General features: G+C 43.8%; 1 protein-coding gene across 1 annotated transcript in view; it reads left to right on the top strand.

Moving 5' to 3' along the window:
* The window catches only part of ACER3 (alkaline ceramidase 3), a 64,459-nt gene that overhangs the window by 14,476 nt on the left and 34,966 nt on the right, over positions 1 to 15,017 (top strand). The window contains exon 2 of the mRNA XM_061458154.1: positions 11,131 to 11,241. Within this exon, the coding sequence (XP_061314138.1) occupies positions 11,131 to 11,241 (111 nt within the window). The remainder of the gene's footprint in view (positions 1 to 11,130; positions 11,242 to 15,017) is intronic.

Genomic DNA, 15,017 nt, shown 5'->3' with positions numbered 1-15,017 from the left:
CTAGAGGAACACTTCAGTGTTTCAAAGTCCTGGCTTCAGTTTTATGCAGGTTTATTTGTGACTCAGTCAAATTCTTGTAGCCTGACCTCTTCTTGCAAAGATAAATACACAGAAGACTGCTCAGACACTGCAGTAATGGAGATTAAATAGGTAACCAACACGTTGTAAAGTCTCTTTATCAGGGACTGTAGTGATATGACAGGGGGTGATAGATTCAAACTCAAACAGGGGAAGTTCAGGTTAGATACAAGGAAGAAGTTCTTTACTGTGAGGGTGGTGAGGCACTGGAACAGGCTGCCCAAAGAAGGGGTGAATGCTCCATCCCTGGCAGTTCAAGGCCAGGTTGGACTTAGCCTTGGGTGGCATGGTCGAGTGAGGTGTCCCTGCCCATGGTAGGGGGTTGGAAATGAATGGTCTTGAGGTCCTTTCCAACCCTGACTGTTCTGTGATTCTAAGAGCAAAAACTTCTTAGCCCAGCAATGAATGTTTCACCATCTTAGTTTATATCTGCATCGTGAACACAAATGTTGGAGTTCTGGGGTTGCAGGAAATCAGCTTATTATGAAGAAACATGTGGAGCTTTAAAATTTGGATTTGTGTAGTATTAGCTTTCACTCGCTTGTTTTTAGTGTAATATACATAAGAAGCAAAGTCAGTGTTAGTACAGTCTCCTCTTACGTTCTTATATTTGAATGTCTTTACTCCACAGTAGCAAAGCACTTTGCAGAAGAGTTCATGGTAAAGAAAAAGATCTCTTAATCATAACCTGGGGCAATTCAGAAGCAGTTCAATAAATGCTTTTCTGAGAGGTGCATACCAAAGAGATTTGGGCATTAGAAAATACACCCACACCTCACGGGTTTAACGTGAGCTTTCTTGCGTGTGTTTTGTCAGTCAGGAGTGGCAAGAGCTGTTCTTCTTAATCACTTTCTGATTGTTTTGGAGAAGAAAAATGTAACAGAAAATACTGTAATCAAAGGAAGTATTAGCTCCAAAAATGTTAACTGAACTCATATGATGAATGTCAGGGGAATACATTCTGCAGCTGGTGTATAAAGTGTGTAAGGCCAGAACGTATCGCTTGACACAGCCCGTTGGAACTGCTCATAAATGAGCACTGGGAATAAAACCCAGATTGTTTTGTTAATTATTAATCTATCTGTTCGTAAAACTCCCTCATTACCCCTCCCCAGTCTAGTAAATCGCTGAAGTGGTTTCCCTCTTCAAAAGGATATCGGCATATGTAGAATTGTAGAATCACAGACTGGTTCGGGTTGGAAAGGACCTTAAAGCTCATCCAGCTCCAACCCCTGCCACGGGCAGGGACACCTTCCACTAGAGCAGCTTGCTCCAAGCCACTGTGTCCAACCTGGCCTTGAACACTGCCAGGGATGGGACAGCCACAGCTTCTCTGGGCACCCTGTGCCAGCGCCTCAGCACCCTCACAGGGAAGAGTCTTATCTCCAGCCTGAACTTCCCCTGTTTCAGTTTGAACCCATCACCCCTTGTCCTGTCACTACAGTCCCTGATGAAGAGTCCCTCTTCAGCATCCTTGTAGCCCCTCTTCAGAAACTGGAAGCTGCTCTGAGGTCTCTTCTCCAGGCTGAATAGCCCCAACTTTCTCAGCCTGTCTCCATACAGGAGGTGCTCCAGCCCTCGTGGCCTCCTCTGGCCTTGCTCCAACAGCTCCATGTCCTTCTTATGCCTCGGACACCAGAACTGCACACACTGCTCCAAGTGGAGCATGAAATGGGAGTCCCACCAAGTGGGAAGCAGCTTTGAAGATGTAGAAGCAGTCCCCTGCGCACTGCCTTTAAATCCTTCTGGTTGGCCACCAGCTATGCAGCAGTGATGCTGCCTTTAGTTTTCCTGGCCTTGTCCCAGCACTTTGACTTACTGGAAGCAGCTCTCTGGTGCGGCTGGGGCTGGAACGCAGCGTGCTCACACTGGTGGTATGCATCTGTGTTGGTGCTAGCGCAGAGGAGGAGGCTGTGTTCTGGCCTCCTTTGCTTCCTTTCTTTGCCCATGGTGGATTGTTTTCTTCCTGTGTCTTACAGCATGTTTGAAACTCTTCCAAGGATTTAGGGCATCTACTGGGGGATGTTGCTGCTGCCAAATAAACTTGATTTCTAGATATTCTACCTGAACTTCCCTTTTCCTTGTTTCAGTGTGTTAGGGCTGATCAGAATGCTGCTCTTTGGTAATACATATAGCTTTCTCAATAACTTCCCTTGTGTAAATCTGTTGGATTCCATGGTGCTTTCCTCTAGCTGCTGCCTAGCCAAGAATTAGGTAACTGCTCTTGTTTTTCAAGATCTTTCTTTTCCTTTGTAGTGCTCCTGGTTGCTGTATCTGAATCTTCCATCTCATTTATCCCTCATAGTTCTTCCCTTAATAGTATGCCAGCATCTGTACAGAGTGTTAATGGAGCATTCCTTTGTAATGTACTCACTATCACATTTTTCTGTGGTGTTTTATCATAGAATCACAGGCTGGATTGGGTTGGAAAGGACCTTAAAGCTCATCCAGTTCCAACCCCTGCCACGGGCAGGGACCCCTTCCACTAGAGCAGCTTGCTCCAAGCCCCTGTGTCCAACCTGGCCTTGAACACTGCCGGGGATGGGGCAGCCACAGCTTCTCTGGGCACCCTGTGCCAGCACCTCAGCACCCTCCCAGGAAAGAGCTTCTGCCTTCTATCCAACCTGAAAATCTACCTTTTATCTACCTTTTAAATGACTTAATACCTACGCTCTAAGTGAACTTGCACTTTAGATTTTTGACTTTAAATACCTAGAGGGATCTCACAGTCCCTTCTAATAACCCATTAATTTGAAGTGTTACTTATTGCACCCATTCTCACAGTTCTTCAGGAGGCTTTCACATAGATTTTACAGATCAGTAATTGCTTCACTATTTGTTTCCTTCAGTATTTTTCCCAGTAGAACTGTGGTGGCTGATACACGCTGCCGCTGAATTGCTGATGGTGCAACTTCAGTTAATGTCCAGATAAACAAAATCAAGGCTTGCTTAGAGTTTGGAAAAGAGAATTGCAGGAGGTAAGAAACTGCTTTTGTAGCTTAAAAATAAGCATTTTAAACACCCCCCCTGAGCCCATTTTTTATGGGTTTGTGTTTGGTTTTGAAGTCAGCGTTGGTCCATTGCTCCAGCCTGGAGCAAGAGTCTTGCATTTCGCTGAGTAACAGGAAGTTTATATTGATCCTTCGTGCACATTAGCAAGTAGGGAGTTTAGTAATTACATGTTGGCAGAATTCCCACTGGGATGACTCTGTTTTCTCCCCTTGAGGTCCTTCTGAAATATGAAATGGAGACGGGAGTTTTCATTTCCTGACACTCTGAAGTGCAGTTATTGTATGCTTTGAAGTAGAAGATATTAAAAATGGCTGGTGGAAGGGAAAATCTAATTGCTCTGCTGCCCTCCTGGTGATAAGCCTGAAGCAAAAACAGCACAAGATTGAATTGAGTGGCCAAACCAGCTCATTCTGTGAAGTCGGGTCCTCTGAACTATCATGAAGTGCCTGTATTTGAAACATCAATGATACAAACCTGCTCTAGGCTCTGGCATAGTTATTACTGATAATACATAGCATACACAGGATGGGAACTTGTTGGATTTGATTCACATTAATTCCGCTGCTGACACTTTAAACGCTGTGGTGAATTAAGAAGTTCTTGTATTGAGAACTGCCACTTCAATTTGAATAAGAGTCTCATTCTTTACTGTGCTGGGTGCTGAGGCACTGGCACAGGTTGCCCAGAGAAGTTGTGAATGCTCCATCCCTGGCACTGTTCAAGGCCAGGTTGGACAGAGCCTTGGACAACATGGTCTAGTGTGGGGCATCCCTGCCCACTGCAGCAGGTTGGAACTGGGTAATCTTAAGGTACTTTCCAACCCTGACTATTCTATGGTTCTTGTAAGGAAATACTCTAGATTCTCCAGTTTTTAAGCTGTTATTCTCTGTGTGTATTCATGTTTGGTTTCATATCCCTGGAGATCCTTCCAAGTGAAGAATCTTTCTTTAAAAGGGGGAGTACCTAATGGTAGATGGTTATAATCTAAGATGTGCATGAATTGTGTTCCTTCACCATTGCTCTAATGGTAAACCCTCCAGTAATGATCTGTAGTTCACACCAGAGCTGCTTGAGATGATTCCAGAAATAAAACATGTGAGATATAGTCCCTTATCCTTCTGCTGCTTTCAGAATATGATTCAGGTTCTGCATGATGCCATCTGATAGGCTTTGTTATATCATTATTTTGATTTTCTTCATGCAGTGATGGAACAAGGAAAAGCTCCATGAGCCAGAAAGTGCACTAAAACTGCCTGTGCCGAGCACCATGATGCCCAGACAATGAAACCGAGGTTTTCAGCCTCAGAATCTTGTTTGTTTGCTTTACTTAAAGGGATATTTTAGTCCTTAGGTATCTATTTTAGGAAATACTTGCTACTTTCCTTTCTCTTTTAGCACAGTGAGGTGCAGTTGTCCCTAAGGGGAGGCTGAAAGCTGTAATGAATATGGTGTTTGTTAGCCCTGATTTCAAATGAACTTTTAATGTATAGTCCACTTTTTAACTGCAGAAATGTAACATGTATCTCTATTGAGTTTGAGTCCTGTAGAAACCCTAGCAGAGTGAAAGTTCCGTATTCATTTGACAGAGGGAGGAAGAGCTTTTTAACACTTAAAAAGATCCTTGCTGTTGGTGAATCTCTCAGTCATTCTGTGTACAAACCTTAGAGAAGGGATCTCTTAACACTGTGTAAATCACCTTGGTCACCCTGTGAAAAGCTGAAGCTGGTAATTTTTGCTTCCTTTTATAAAAGCACTTTTCTTCCCTCTCTGAAAAGATCATCTATATTCTAACTCCCATATTGTCTTCACATCCTGTGTATTATATCCTTATGACCATGTTCCGTTACAACTGGGGCTGTTTACAGCTTCTCTGGTTTTATCCTTTCAACTTCCTATCCACATTTATTACAGAAATGAGTTTCTAAAGTAGAATCAACTACGTATGTGGGGAAATAGAAACTTGATGAAAGTAAGGTCCTTCAAATTGGTGCGCTCTCCATCTATAGCAAGCTGTCTGTATACCATTAAGTCCTGTGTTTGCCTGTAAATGCTATTTCCTCTCTAAGTTTGTTTTTTGTCTTTGAGGTGATCAGGTTTTGTACAGATCTTTGTGCAATTATGATGATACGCATATATTTTTTTTTTTCAGGGCCTGATCATAGAATTATAGAATCCCAGACTGGTTTGGGTTGGAAAGGACCTTAAGATCATCCAGTTCCAACCCCTGCCACGGGCAGGGACCCCTTCCACTAGAGCAGCTTGCTCCAAGCCCCTGTGTCCAACCTGGCCTTGAACACTGCCAGGGATGGGGCAGCCACAGCTTCTCTGGGCACCCTGTGCCAGCGCCTCAGCACCCTCACAGGGAAGAGCTTCTGCCTTATATCTAACTGAACTTCCCCTGTTTCAGTTTGAACCCGTTACCCCTTGTCCTATCACTATGGTCCCTAATGAAGAGTCCCTCTCCAGCATCCTTGTAGCCCCCTTCAGACACTGGAAACTGCTCTGAGGTCTCCACACATCTTTTCTTCTCCAGGCTGAACAGCCCCAAGTTTCTCAGCCTGTCTCCATACAGGAGTTGCTCCAGTCCCCTGATCATCCTTGTGGCCTCCTCTAGACTTTCTCCAGCAGTTCCGTGTCCTTTTTATGTTGAGGACACTGGAATGATGACCCTGACTTTAGGAAGATGACCTTGAATGTACCTGAATTGTCAAAAAGACTTGTCAGATTTTGCTGCTGTATTTGTAGAGCAGGCTGCAGATGTGGTCTAACCTTCACACAGCTGTAGACAGAGGCTTGTAGAAATGATGTTTTGCATAAATTTGATTTAGTTCTGGCGCTGCCTGGCATGCTGTCAATGAATAAAACAGAATCTTGGATCAATGATTTGCAGTAAAACACTCTGGAAAGACTTAGGAACTTTGGTAAGGTCAGTCACACGCTTTGCATTTATCATGATTAGGTAAATTGACATTGATTTAGCACTTTACCCAGTACCATGTATAACCTTTGTGACCGTAGTGTGGTTTACTGCTGTGACAGGCCACCACATCATATAATCTGGCTTTAAGTTTACTGAGCTTCATCCTGAAAGCAGGTGGGTTCATTGTGCTGCCCACTTCTGTTGGGAAGCAGTGGTAAACATCCCCTCTTCAGTGGGAAGCTTTACTCTCAATTCCAGCCCACAGTTGTTACTTATGGTTAGTTTATATCTATGTATTCTTTGGTCAGTGTTATCCTTTAGTTCTCTTTTGTCCTTGTCTCTTTGTCCATCCAGCTGCTGTTTTGTTAGGCTAGGTGAGCTAACCAGTTTATATCCCTACTGGTGTTGTAAGCTCCCATTCATCCCTCCCATGTAAGTGATGCTTCTCTGCACCTGATGTGCTTTCTCTTTTCTTCTATCAGTAACTAGATAGTGTAGTTACTATCTAGTATAGTCTACTATTGCCTGGCATGAAGACATTACTATTTTCCTTTCCTCTACTGGAAATAAATTTAGGAGGTTTGATGCCTGCAGTGATATCTTATGGTGAGTCACCACACCATCTTAATTCACTTTTCTGTCTCTTTAAATAGATTACTCCTACATTTGGAATAAGGGTTCATATTGACATTGGCCATCATATTTAACCCTGTTCCTGTCATTGCAGTCGTCAAGTTCATTCATTTCTTCTTCTGATAAACCAGTCATCCTTTATATTGACAGATGTGCTGAAGCACAAGCCTGTGGTCACTAAAGAAAAACTAGATCACTCCCTGGACCAGCATTCAAGGAATCCAGTACTGAAGTAGAAGAATGCTGTACAGAGTTAAACCCTCATCCATCCATGTGCATTCATCTGATTTTGGATATACCATGTATCTTCTAGCCATAACCAATAATTTCTGCTTCAATTACTTTACATACCTTCTTGCCTCATCCCTTAGCGGCAAACTCTCCAATCTGTGGTTTTCCAAAAGAGAACTGCTGCTTTATTTTTCCTTTCTTTTGTAAAAACCTGATGTAAAAGAGGAGGTTTTGTCCCAGTTGAACTTTTCCCCCAGTTTCAACTTCCATATCTGTTTCCTTCCATACTTGTTTCACTTCCTTGCTTGTTGATTAACTTTCGAGTTACAGACCTGTGGTTGTGTCACCCTTTTGTTCTTTCTTGCTATTGTTTGCTAATCTCTGTGCATATCCCACTGCTGGAACGAGTTAAAAATCCTTTTAAATGAATTTATAAGCTATTCTATGGGAGGATAATCCTGTTAAAGACTAGCTGGACTTCTGTGAAATAGACCCTCAGCATTTTGGTTCTGGAGAGAAGTCATTTAGCCAGCAGCGTGCTGGAGGACTTCGTTGCTCTTCTGCCCCCATTTCCCTTCTGAAAACCTTTGCTCAACTCTCTGTATGTTTTGCAAAGAGATTTGCCTAATCCCTGCTACAAATGTTCTGCATAATATAGGCCAAAAAGTGAACAGAAGGAGTGGCAGGAATGTACAGCTAGATTAGGGCTGTGGTATTTCCTCTCGCAGCAAGATGGGCCTAGATTAAACACTCATAAATTACCAGTAATTTAACATGATTATGGCTTTACAGGAAGTGTGGAAACCTTCCCCTTCCTCCAGAGGAACCCCTTTCTGCAGTCTTACATTCATCTGAAAGTTGTTTTCCTGCTGCAGGTCTCTTCTCAAGTCACGTCCCTTCCCAGTTGCGGGTAAACATGATGGTATCTCTTTTGTTCAGCATCTTCACATTGGATTTTTGCCAGGTTTTTGACACTTTCATAACAAAGTGACCTTGAAAAGTGGTATTTCTGTCATGTCTAAAAGCTTCTCTTTGAGAGCTCCTTTAGAAAGCGGAAGACTCACTATCCAGACATAGCCTTTGCTCTACTTTTTGAGGCTGATGACATCTTCGCATGGCTTATGGGAGGATGGGGTAATGGTCAGTGTACTACACAGCACTGAGTTATAGTGGATTTCTTCCAAACCTGATCTCCACTGAAAGTGAATCACTGCCCATTGCAACACTGTGGGAATGTGGTAAAAGGTTAATGATTAGATCTTAGGAAGACGCTCTTCCCTGTGAGGGTGCTGAGGTGCTGGCACAGGGTGCCCAGAGAAGCTGTGGCTGCCGCATCTCTGGCAGTGTTCAAGGCCAGGTTGGACACAGGGGCTTGGAGCAAGCTGCTCTGGTGGAAGGGGTCCCTGCCCGTGGCAGGGGTTGGAGCTGGATGAGCTTTAAGGTCCCTTCCAACACAAACAATTCTATGATGATTTAACCTTTAGAATTAAACCCAAAGAATTTAAACATGAAAAAGGCCTTTTCTTTGGTATAAACTTGTTTTTCTTTGCAGAGCTGTTTTGATTTCAGCTGGGCTTCTTTTACAAGAAGGAACATAGTACAGAGCTGACAAGAAGAGTGAAGTCTCTGGCATGTCTGTTTTGCTTGTTATAACTTGGTGAAATTCATGGCTTGCAGGAGATGATGTTAAATCAATGAGGAAGGTGTGATAAGAATCAGATGTGATTTTTACCTGGTTGAGAACTGTCTCAAATTGAGATTTGAATCTACTTTGTGAGGATTTAGAAGAGCAACCTTGTTACGTAGGTACATCTCTGCTTCAAAGAGCCTTATTTCCATTTGGAACTGAATTTCTTGCAAACCTCTAAGTATGGATTTTTGATCCTGGAGGTGCTGTAATTCTTTGGGATTTTATGGTCATAGTTTGGTAGTTTCACTTTTCTTTGGGATGGATCTTCTGCAGCAGGACTCCTGAAATATAGAATCATAGAATAGTTAGGGTTGGAAAGGACCTTAAGATCACTGAGTTTCGACCCCCTGCCATGGCAGGGAAGCCCCACTCCAGGCCGTGTCATCCAAGGCTCTGTCCAACCTGGCCTTGAACACCGCCAGGGATGGAGCATTCACAGCTTCCCTGGACAACCCATTCCAGTGCCTCAGCACCCTCACAGTAAAGAACTTCTTCCTTATATCCAATCTAAACTTCCACTGTTTCAGTTTGAACCTCTTACCCCTTGTATCACTCTATATAAGTGCTCGTATTAAGAGTATTGGTTCAGACATGGCCTGCACGCTCTTGTGCTTTGTTTTAAGAAGTGAAACTCTTTTATTCAGCACTTTCTGAAGTTTTTTCTGCCTCTATATAGCCTCATCCATTGTACTTCTCATTAAAGGATTTGGAAATTGGTGTTTCAATGTTATAGATATCTAACCAATGGCGTGTGAAAGTGTGCAGTGTAATTTATGTAAGCAGTAGTCTGTGTTTTTTTTAATAGGTTTGATCTTTTTCCTAAATTGCATGTCATTTTATTCCCATTCGTTCTCAAAATTATGATTTGTGGTTAGGCAAAAAACAGCTGAATCTGCATCTCTTCTGCTGAGAAATGTACCATTTCCTTACGCTTCACTTAAACTTCTCAATATTTCCTTGTACTTTTGCTTAGCCAGGACAGTGAAAAACCATCTAAATCAGACTGGGAGAGTGGTCTTAAAGAAATAACCACTGTACAATCACAGACAGGTTTGGGTTGGAAGGGACCTTAAAGCTCATCCAGTTCCAACCCCTGCCACAGGCAGGGACCCCTTCCACTAGAGCAGCTTGCTCCAAGCCCCTGTGTCCAACCTGACCTTGAACACTGCCAGGGATGGGGCAGCCACAGCTTCTCTGGGCACCCTGTGCCAGCGCCTCAGCACCCTCACAGGGAAGAGCTTCTGCCTAAGAGCTCAGCTCAGTCTCCCCTCTGGCAGGTTCAAGCCATTCCCCTTGGCCTGTCCCTACAGGCCCTTGTCCCAAGCCCCTCTCCAGGTTTCCTGCAGCCCCTTTAGGCACTGGAGCTGCTCTCAGGTCTCCCCTTCAGGAGCCTTCTCTTCTCCAGGCTGACCCAGCCCAGCTCTCTCAGCCTGCCTCCAGAGCAGAGCTGCTCCAGCCCTCGCAGCATCCCTGGCAATGTTCAAGGCCAGGTTGGACAGAGCCTTGGGTGACATGGTTTAGTGTGAGATGTCTCTGCCCATGGCAGGGGGTTGGAACTGGATGATCTTAAGGTCCTTTCCAACCCAAACCATTCTGTGATTCTGTCTCCGTGGCTTCCTCTGGCCTCGCTCCAACAGCTCCACATCGCTTTTGTGCTGCTGCCCCAGAGCTGGATCAGGTCTGCAAGGGGGGTCTCCCCTTCACACAGCAGAGGGGCAGGATCCCCTCCCTGAGCTGCTGCTCACGCTCTGGGGGTGCAGCCCAGCACACGGGGGGTTCTGGGCTCAAGTGCACGCTGAAGCCGGGTCATGGGGAGCTTCTCCTCACCCAACACCCCAAGTCCTTCTCCTCAGGCTGCTCCATCCAGTCTCCCCCAGCCTGTGTTTGTGCTGGGATTGCCCCGACCCAGGGGCAGGACATTGCCCTTGGCCTTGTTGAACTCCATGAGGTTTGCACAGACCCACCTCTGCAGGCTGTGATCTGTGATGGTTCACTCCACCCAAGTTGTTCTGTGTGTGCACAGTGACCAGCGCATGAATAGTAAAGCTTGAACCGGTTTCATTTGGGAATGAGTCACTTGGTGACCTTAAAGTATCTGAAGGGAGTGTGGAGGAGGGAATTCCAAGAATAGGTTTAAGAAAAGGAAAAAACAAGCCAAACAAGCAACTCTTTTAAATACTAGGCTTGAACTATTTGGGGCTTTTATCTCCTTAAGGGATTGGGGTTTAATTCAGGAGCTGTGTAGTCAGTTTAACCCCATTTTACTGCCTGTTGCCAAGAAAGTAACCACCATCCAAGCAGAACTTTTTAGTTAAATGAGGTTTTTATTACTGTCCATAGATGTGAATAAAGAAGAATTAGAGGGTTTTTAGCCTTTAAGTAGCTACATGTGTTGTACCAAGATTAAACTTTGTATTATGTGTGAAAGCCAAAAACAACATCTGAAAAGGTGCAGCTCTGTGGATGAAAACTGTTGAACCTTTCTTTAATGAGTGAATGCAGCTTTATTTATTTAAAGTACATAGTACCCAATTCTAAATCTCTGCTTTTGGTTTCTATCTTACAGGGAACACAGTGAGTAACCTGATTTTCATTGTACCTCCGCTCTATGGTGCAATTCAGACCCATAAAGATGGCCTTGAAAAACGCTATTTAGCTGCATATTTGTGTCTTACAGGTATGTGTAAAGCTTCTTGTGCTGTTTCATTAGTAAGAGAGCTCTGATGTGCAATGAATAGTATCTAAATAGGAATTAACCAAGTAGTTAAATCCAAATACTATGTGTGTTTAATGTAAACCTCCTGTTATATTTGTTAATGTTTACTGAAAATTGCTATTTGTTAGGAAAACATAGAATCCTAGAATGGTTTGGGTTGGAAAGCACCCAAAGATCACCCAGTTCCAACCCCCTGCCATGGGCAGGGACACCTCGCACTAAACCGTGTCACCCAAGGCTCTGTCCAACCTGGCCTTGAACACTGCCAGGGATGGAGCATTCACCACTTCTTTGGGCTTGTAGAACAACATGTACCAAAATGTAGTCTAAATTAAAGCCTTGGTCAGTCACTGTGGCATAATTTTGGTGGTGTATCCTGTTGCTCCCTGGATTTTGGAAGTTTCAGGGAGTAAAAGGAGCAAGTTCCTCCTTAGACTGAACAGGAACTGAGTTTTCTCTTCTAAACTGACATTGCCTGTTTGATGTTGAATATTGAACTCAGCTTAATGCACTGATGATGTTTACTGTCTTAGCAAATAACATCTGTCCACCTGTAATGAACATGAAAAATAACATCACATAAAGATAGAATTCACTTAATAATTATATGAGATTTTGAAGTGATCCTCTTCTGGCTTGAAGTCCTTCTCAGTGCATTTTAGCTTCCTGCTTCCTTTTCTGATCATTTACAGACGATGTCCTGTGTGTCCTACTTCCAAACAGTTTCACACCATATTAATATCTTTGTGACATTTGTTTGGAACAGTAGTACAAGAAATGGCTGAGATCCTGAGGGAAATGGAAGGGATTTCTTTAATGAGTTTGCATTTGTTTTCAGTTCCTCTTTGGCATGTATCACCAGTAAAATGCCATTGTGTCTGGGAAGTTGTGCAGGGGTGGAAGAACAATGTGACATTAGTGCAGAGGTGAACTTAAGGGCAGTCTATTCTTTAAAGTAGCAAAATCCAGAAAAGAACCAACTTTCTTTAAAACATTAATGGTTACTCTGTTATCTGTAAAAGCACTGAAGTCTGTTACTGCATTTATAGCTCTAACAACTCTGTATGGCTGATAGTAATTAAAATGCTGCAAAGAATGAGGTTAGTTGAGGAGGCCTTTAATAATTATTTTGTTTTCCTTGAAGGTAGGTGATGGGGTGGTTCTGCACAGGACATTCCCTTGTACATAGAATCCCAGACTGGTTTGGGTTGGAAGGGACCTTAAAGCTCATTCAGTTCCAGTCCCCTGCCATGGGCCGGAACACCTTCCCCTAGAGCAGGTTGCTGCAAGCCCTGTCTTACCTGGCCTTATGTAACCCAAAGTTATTTTCCTTATGAGGAAAGATGTTTGAAGGTGATTCAGATTTGGCAGTTGGGTCTCAAAGCAAGTTTCACAGAATTCCTGTGTTTCACAGGGTTTCTGTGTTTGCTATACCTCTTATCTCTGTGGAAAGTTAAATCCTTCCCAGTCTTCGGTGATTTATAGTAAATCATAGAGTAGTTAAGGTTGGAAAGGACCTTAAGATCATCCAGTTCCAACCCCTCCTGCCATGGGCAGGGACACCTCACACTAAACCATGGCACCCAAGGCTCTGTCCAACCTGGCCTTGAACACTGCCAGGGATGGAGCATTCAAAACTTCCCTGGGCAACCCATTCCAGTGCCTCAGCACCCTCACAGTAAAGAACTTCTTCCTTGTATCCAGTCTAAACTTCCCCGTTACCCCTTGTCCTGTCACTACAGTCCCACTACAGCAGACATGCTATCACTGCAGTAGAAATGCTACTTCTAAGAATGGCACACTTCCCTATTTAGACAAACACTGTTGAAAACCACATATCCATATGCTAAATGTATTCTTGAAACCAGTTAAACTGCAACATACACTAGGTACAACTTCATGGTCTCTTAGCGTCAGCTTTGCTGATGTGTGAAAGAGAAGCAGCAGCAACGTACAGCTTTGGATGTGTCTGAATGCTTTCCAAATAGCCATTTGTAGGCTTTTTATGGGTTTGAGTAATTATTCATTTTTGTCTTAGGAGAACAAGGTTTGGCAGCAGGAATTCTTGAAGGTTGAGGTTTACTTCTAAAAAGATGGGAAAAAACAGTGTGTCAGCGTTTGCTGAAGTTGACTTTTTGCATCTTCTTGAATCAGAGTATCCCATTTTGCTATTCTTTCTAAGTTAATGCAAATAAATCAGAGAATCATGGAATAGTTTGGGCTGGAAAGGACCTTAAGATTGTTCAGTTCCAACCCCTGCCATGGGAAGGGACACCTCACACTAGTCCATGTCGCCCAAGGCTCTGTCCAACCTGGCCTTGAACACTGCCAGGGATGGAGCATTTACCACTTCATTGGGCACCCTGTGCCAGTGCCTCACCAGCCTCACAGGGAAGAACTTCCATATATCCAACCTGAACCTACCCTGTTTCAGTTTTAACCCATTACCCCTTGTTCTGTCCCTACAGTCCCTGATGAAATGTCCCTCTCCAGCATCCTTGTAGCCCCCTTCAGATACTGGAAGGCTGCTCTGAGGTCAAATGCAAATATGTAAAACTCTATGTTTGAGACTCAGTCCTCCCTGTAGCTTGTTGCTACCTCTGTCGGTGACACATTGTGATGGACAGAGTGTGCTGCTATCTGACCAGAGTGTCAGGCTGTCGCAGCAAGACTGGCTTGAGTGGACATTTCTCATATACTGTTTGATGTGTGGAAAACAACCCCAAAGGTCTGAGTGATCACAATAGATACCGTGGACTTCATTCAGTTTTATACTGTCCTTTGTGTCCATGAAGGGGAGCTCAGCCTGTGTATTTGACAGCAGTACTGGAGGGCAGTCCTGAGTTCCAGCTGTGCTCTGCTATCTGGCCCTGGGATGCCTTTGACTCCTGTCTGAAGTGATAAATGCTTGCATGATTTGATTTTCATCTCATAGGTTGGAACCTGCCATTAAAGGTTGCTCCCAAGAACATTTCTCTTCTGTTTTGCCTCTGCTTCACTATTCCTAATGTTTCATAGCAGTTGAAAGATGTAAAGGAATGCAGAAAGCTTTATAGTTGCTCAGTGAAAACCAGGAACAGGATGGTTTGGAATCACAAACCTTTTAACATTTGTTCTACTACAGAGCAAAAGAAGCAAATATGGAGATAAAGAGAACTTGAAATAGAGTTGAAATGTGCCAGGAACATTGGCATGCTCTCTGTGCATGTGACTGAATGAGGGGCATGCTGAAGTGGAGATGAAGTAAGTGTAGAGAAATTTCTTTTTGTAAGAAAGTACCAGAGAGAATTCTTTCCCTTACAGTAATTTGATTTATTAACAGATTTTACTCTGCTGACTTAATTTGTAACAAACAAGGGTAGATTTAATCTGGAAAGGAGCAGTGCATTTAACATTAAGTTAAATTCTAAGAAAGTTGGTGCTGTTCAGCCTGGAGAAGAGAAGCTGCGTGGAGACCTCAGAGCAGCTTCCAGTGTCTGAAGGGGGCTACAAGGATGCTGGAGAGGGACTCTTCATCAGGGACTGTAGTGATAGGACAAGGGGTGATGGGTTCAAACTGAAACAGGGGAAGTTCAGGTTGGAGATAAGGAAGAAGTTCTTTACTGTGAGGGTGCTGAGGTGCTGGCACAGGGTGCTTCAACCCTGGCAGTGTTCAAGGCCAGGTTGGACAGAGCCTTGGGTGACATGTCTGGTGTGAGGCATCCCTGCCCATGACAGGGGGTTGGAACTGGATGATC

This window comes from Pezoporus flaviventris, unplaced genomic scaffold (assembly GCF_033815535.1).
Source record: "Pezoporus flaviventris isolate CSIRO_AGI_PZ_B2104156 unplaced genomic scaffold, CSIRO_AGI_Pfla_v1 ptg000025l, whole genome shotgun sequence".
NCBI lineage: Eukaryota > Metazoa > Chordata > Aves > Psittaciformes > Psittacidae > Pezoporus > Pezoporus flaviventris.
Note: the sequence above shows the minus strand (reverse complement) of the source record. Positions and strands in the feature narration are given on the sequence as shown.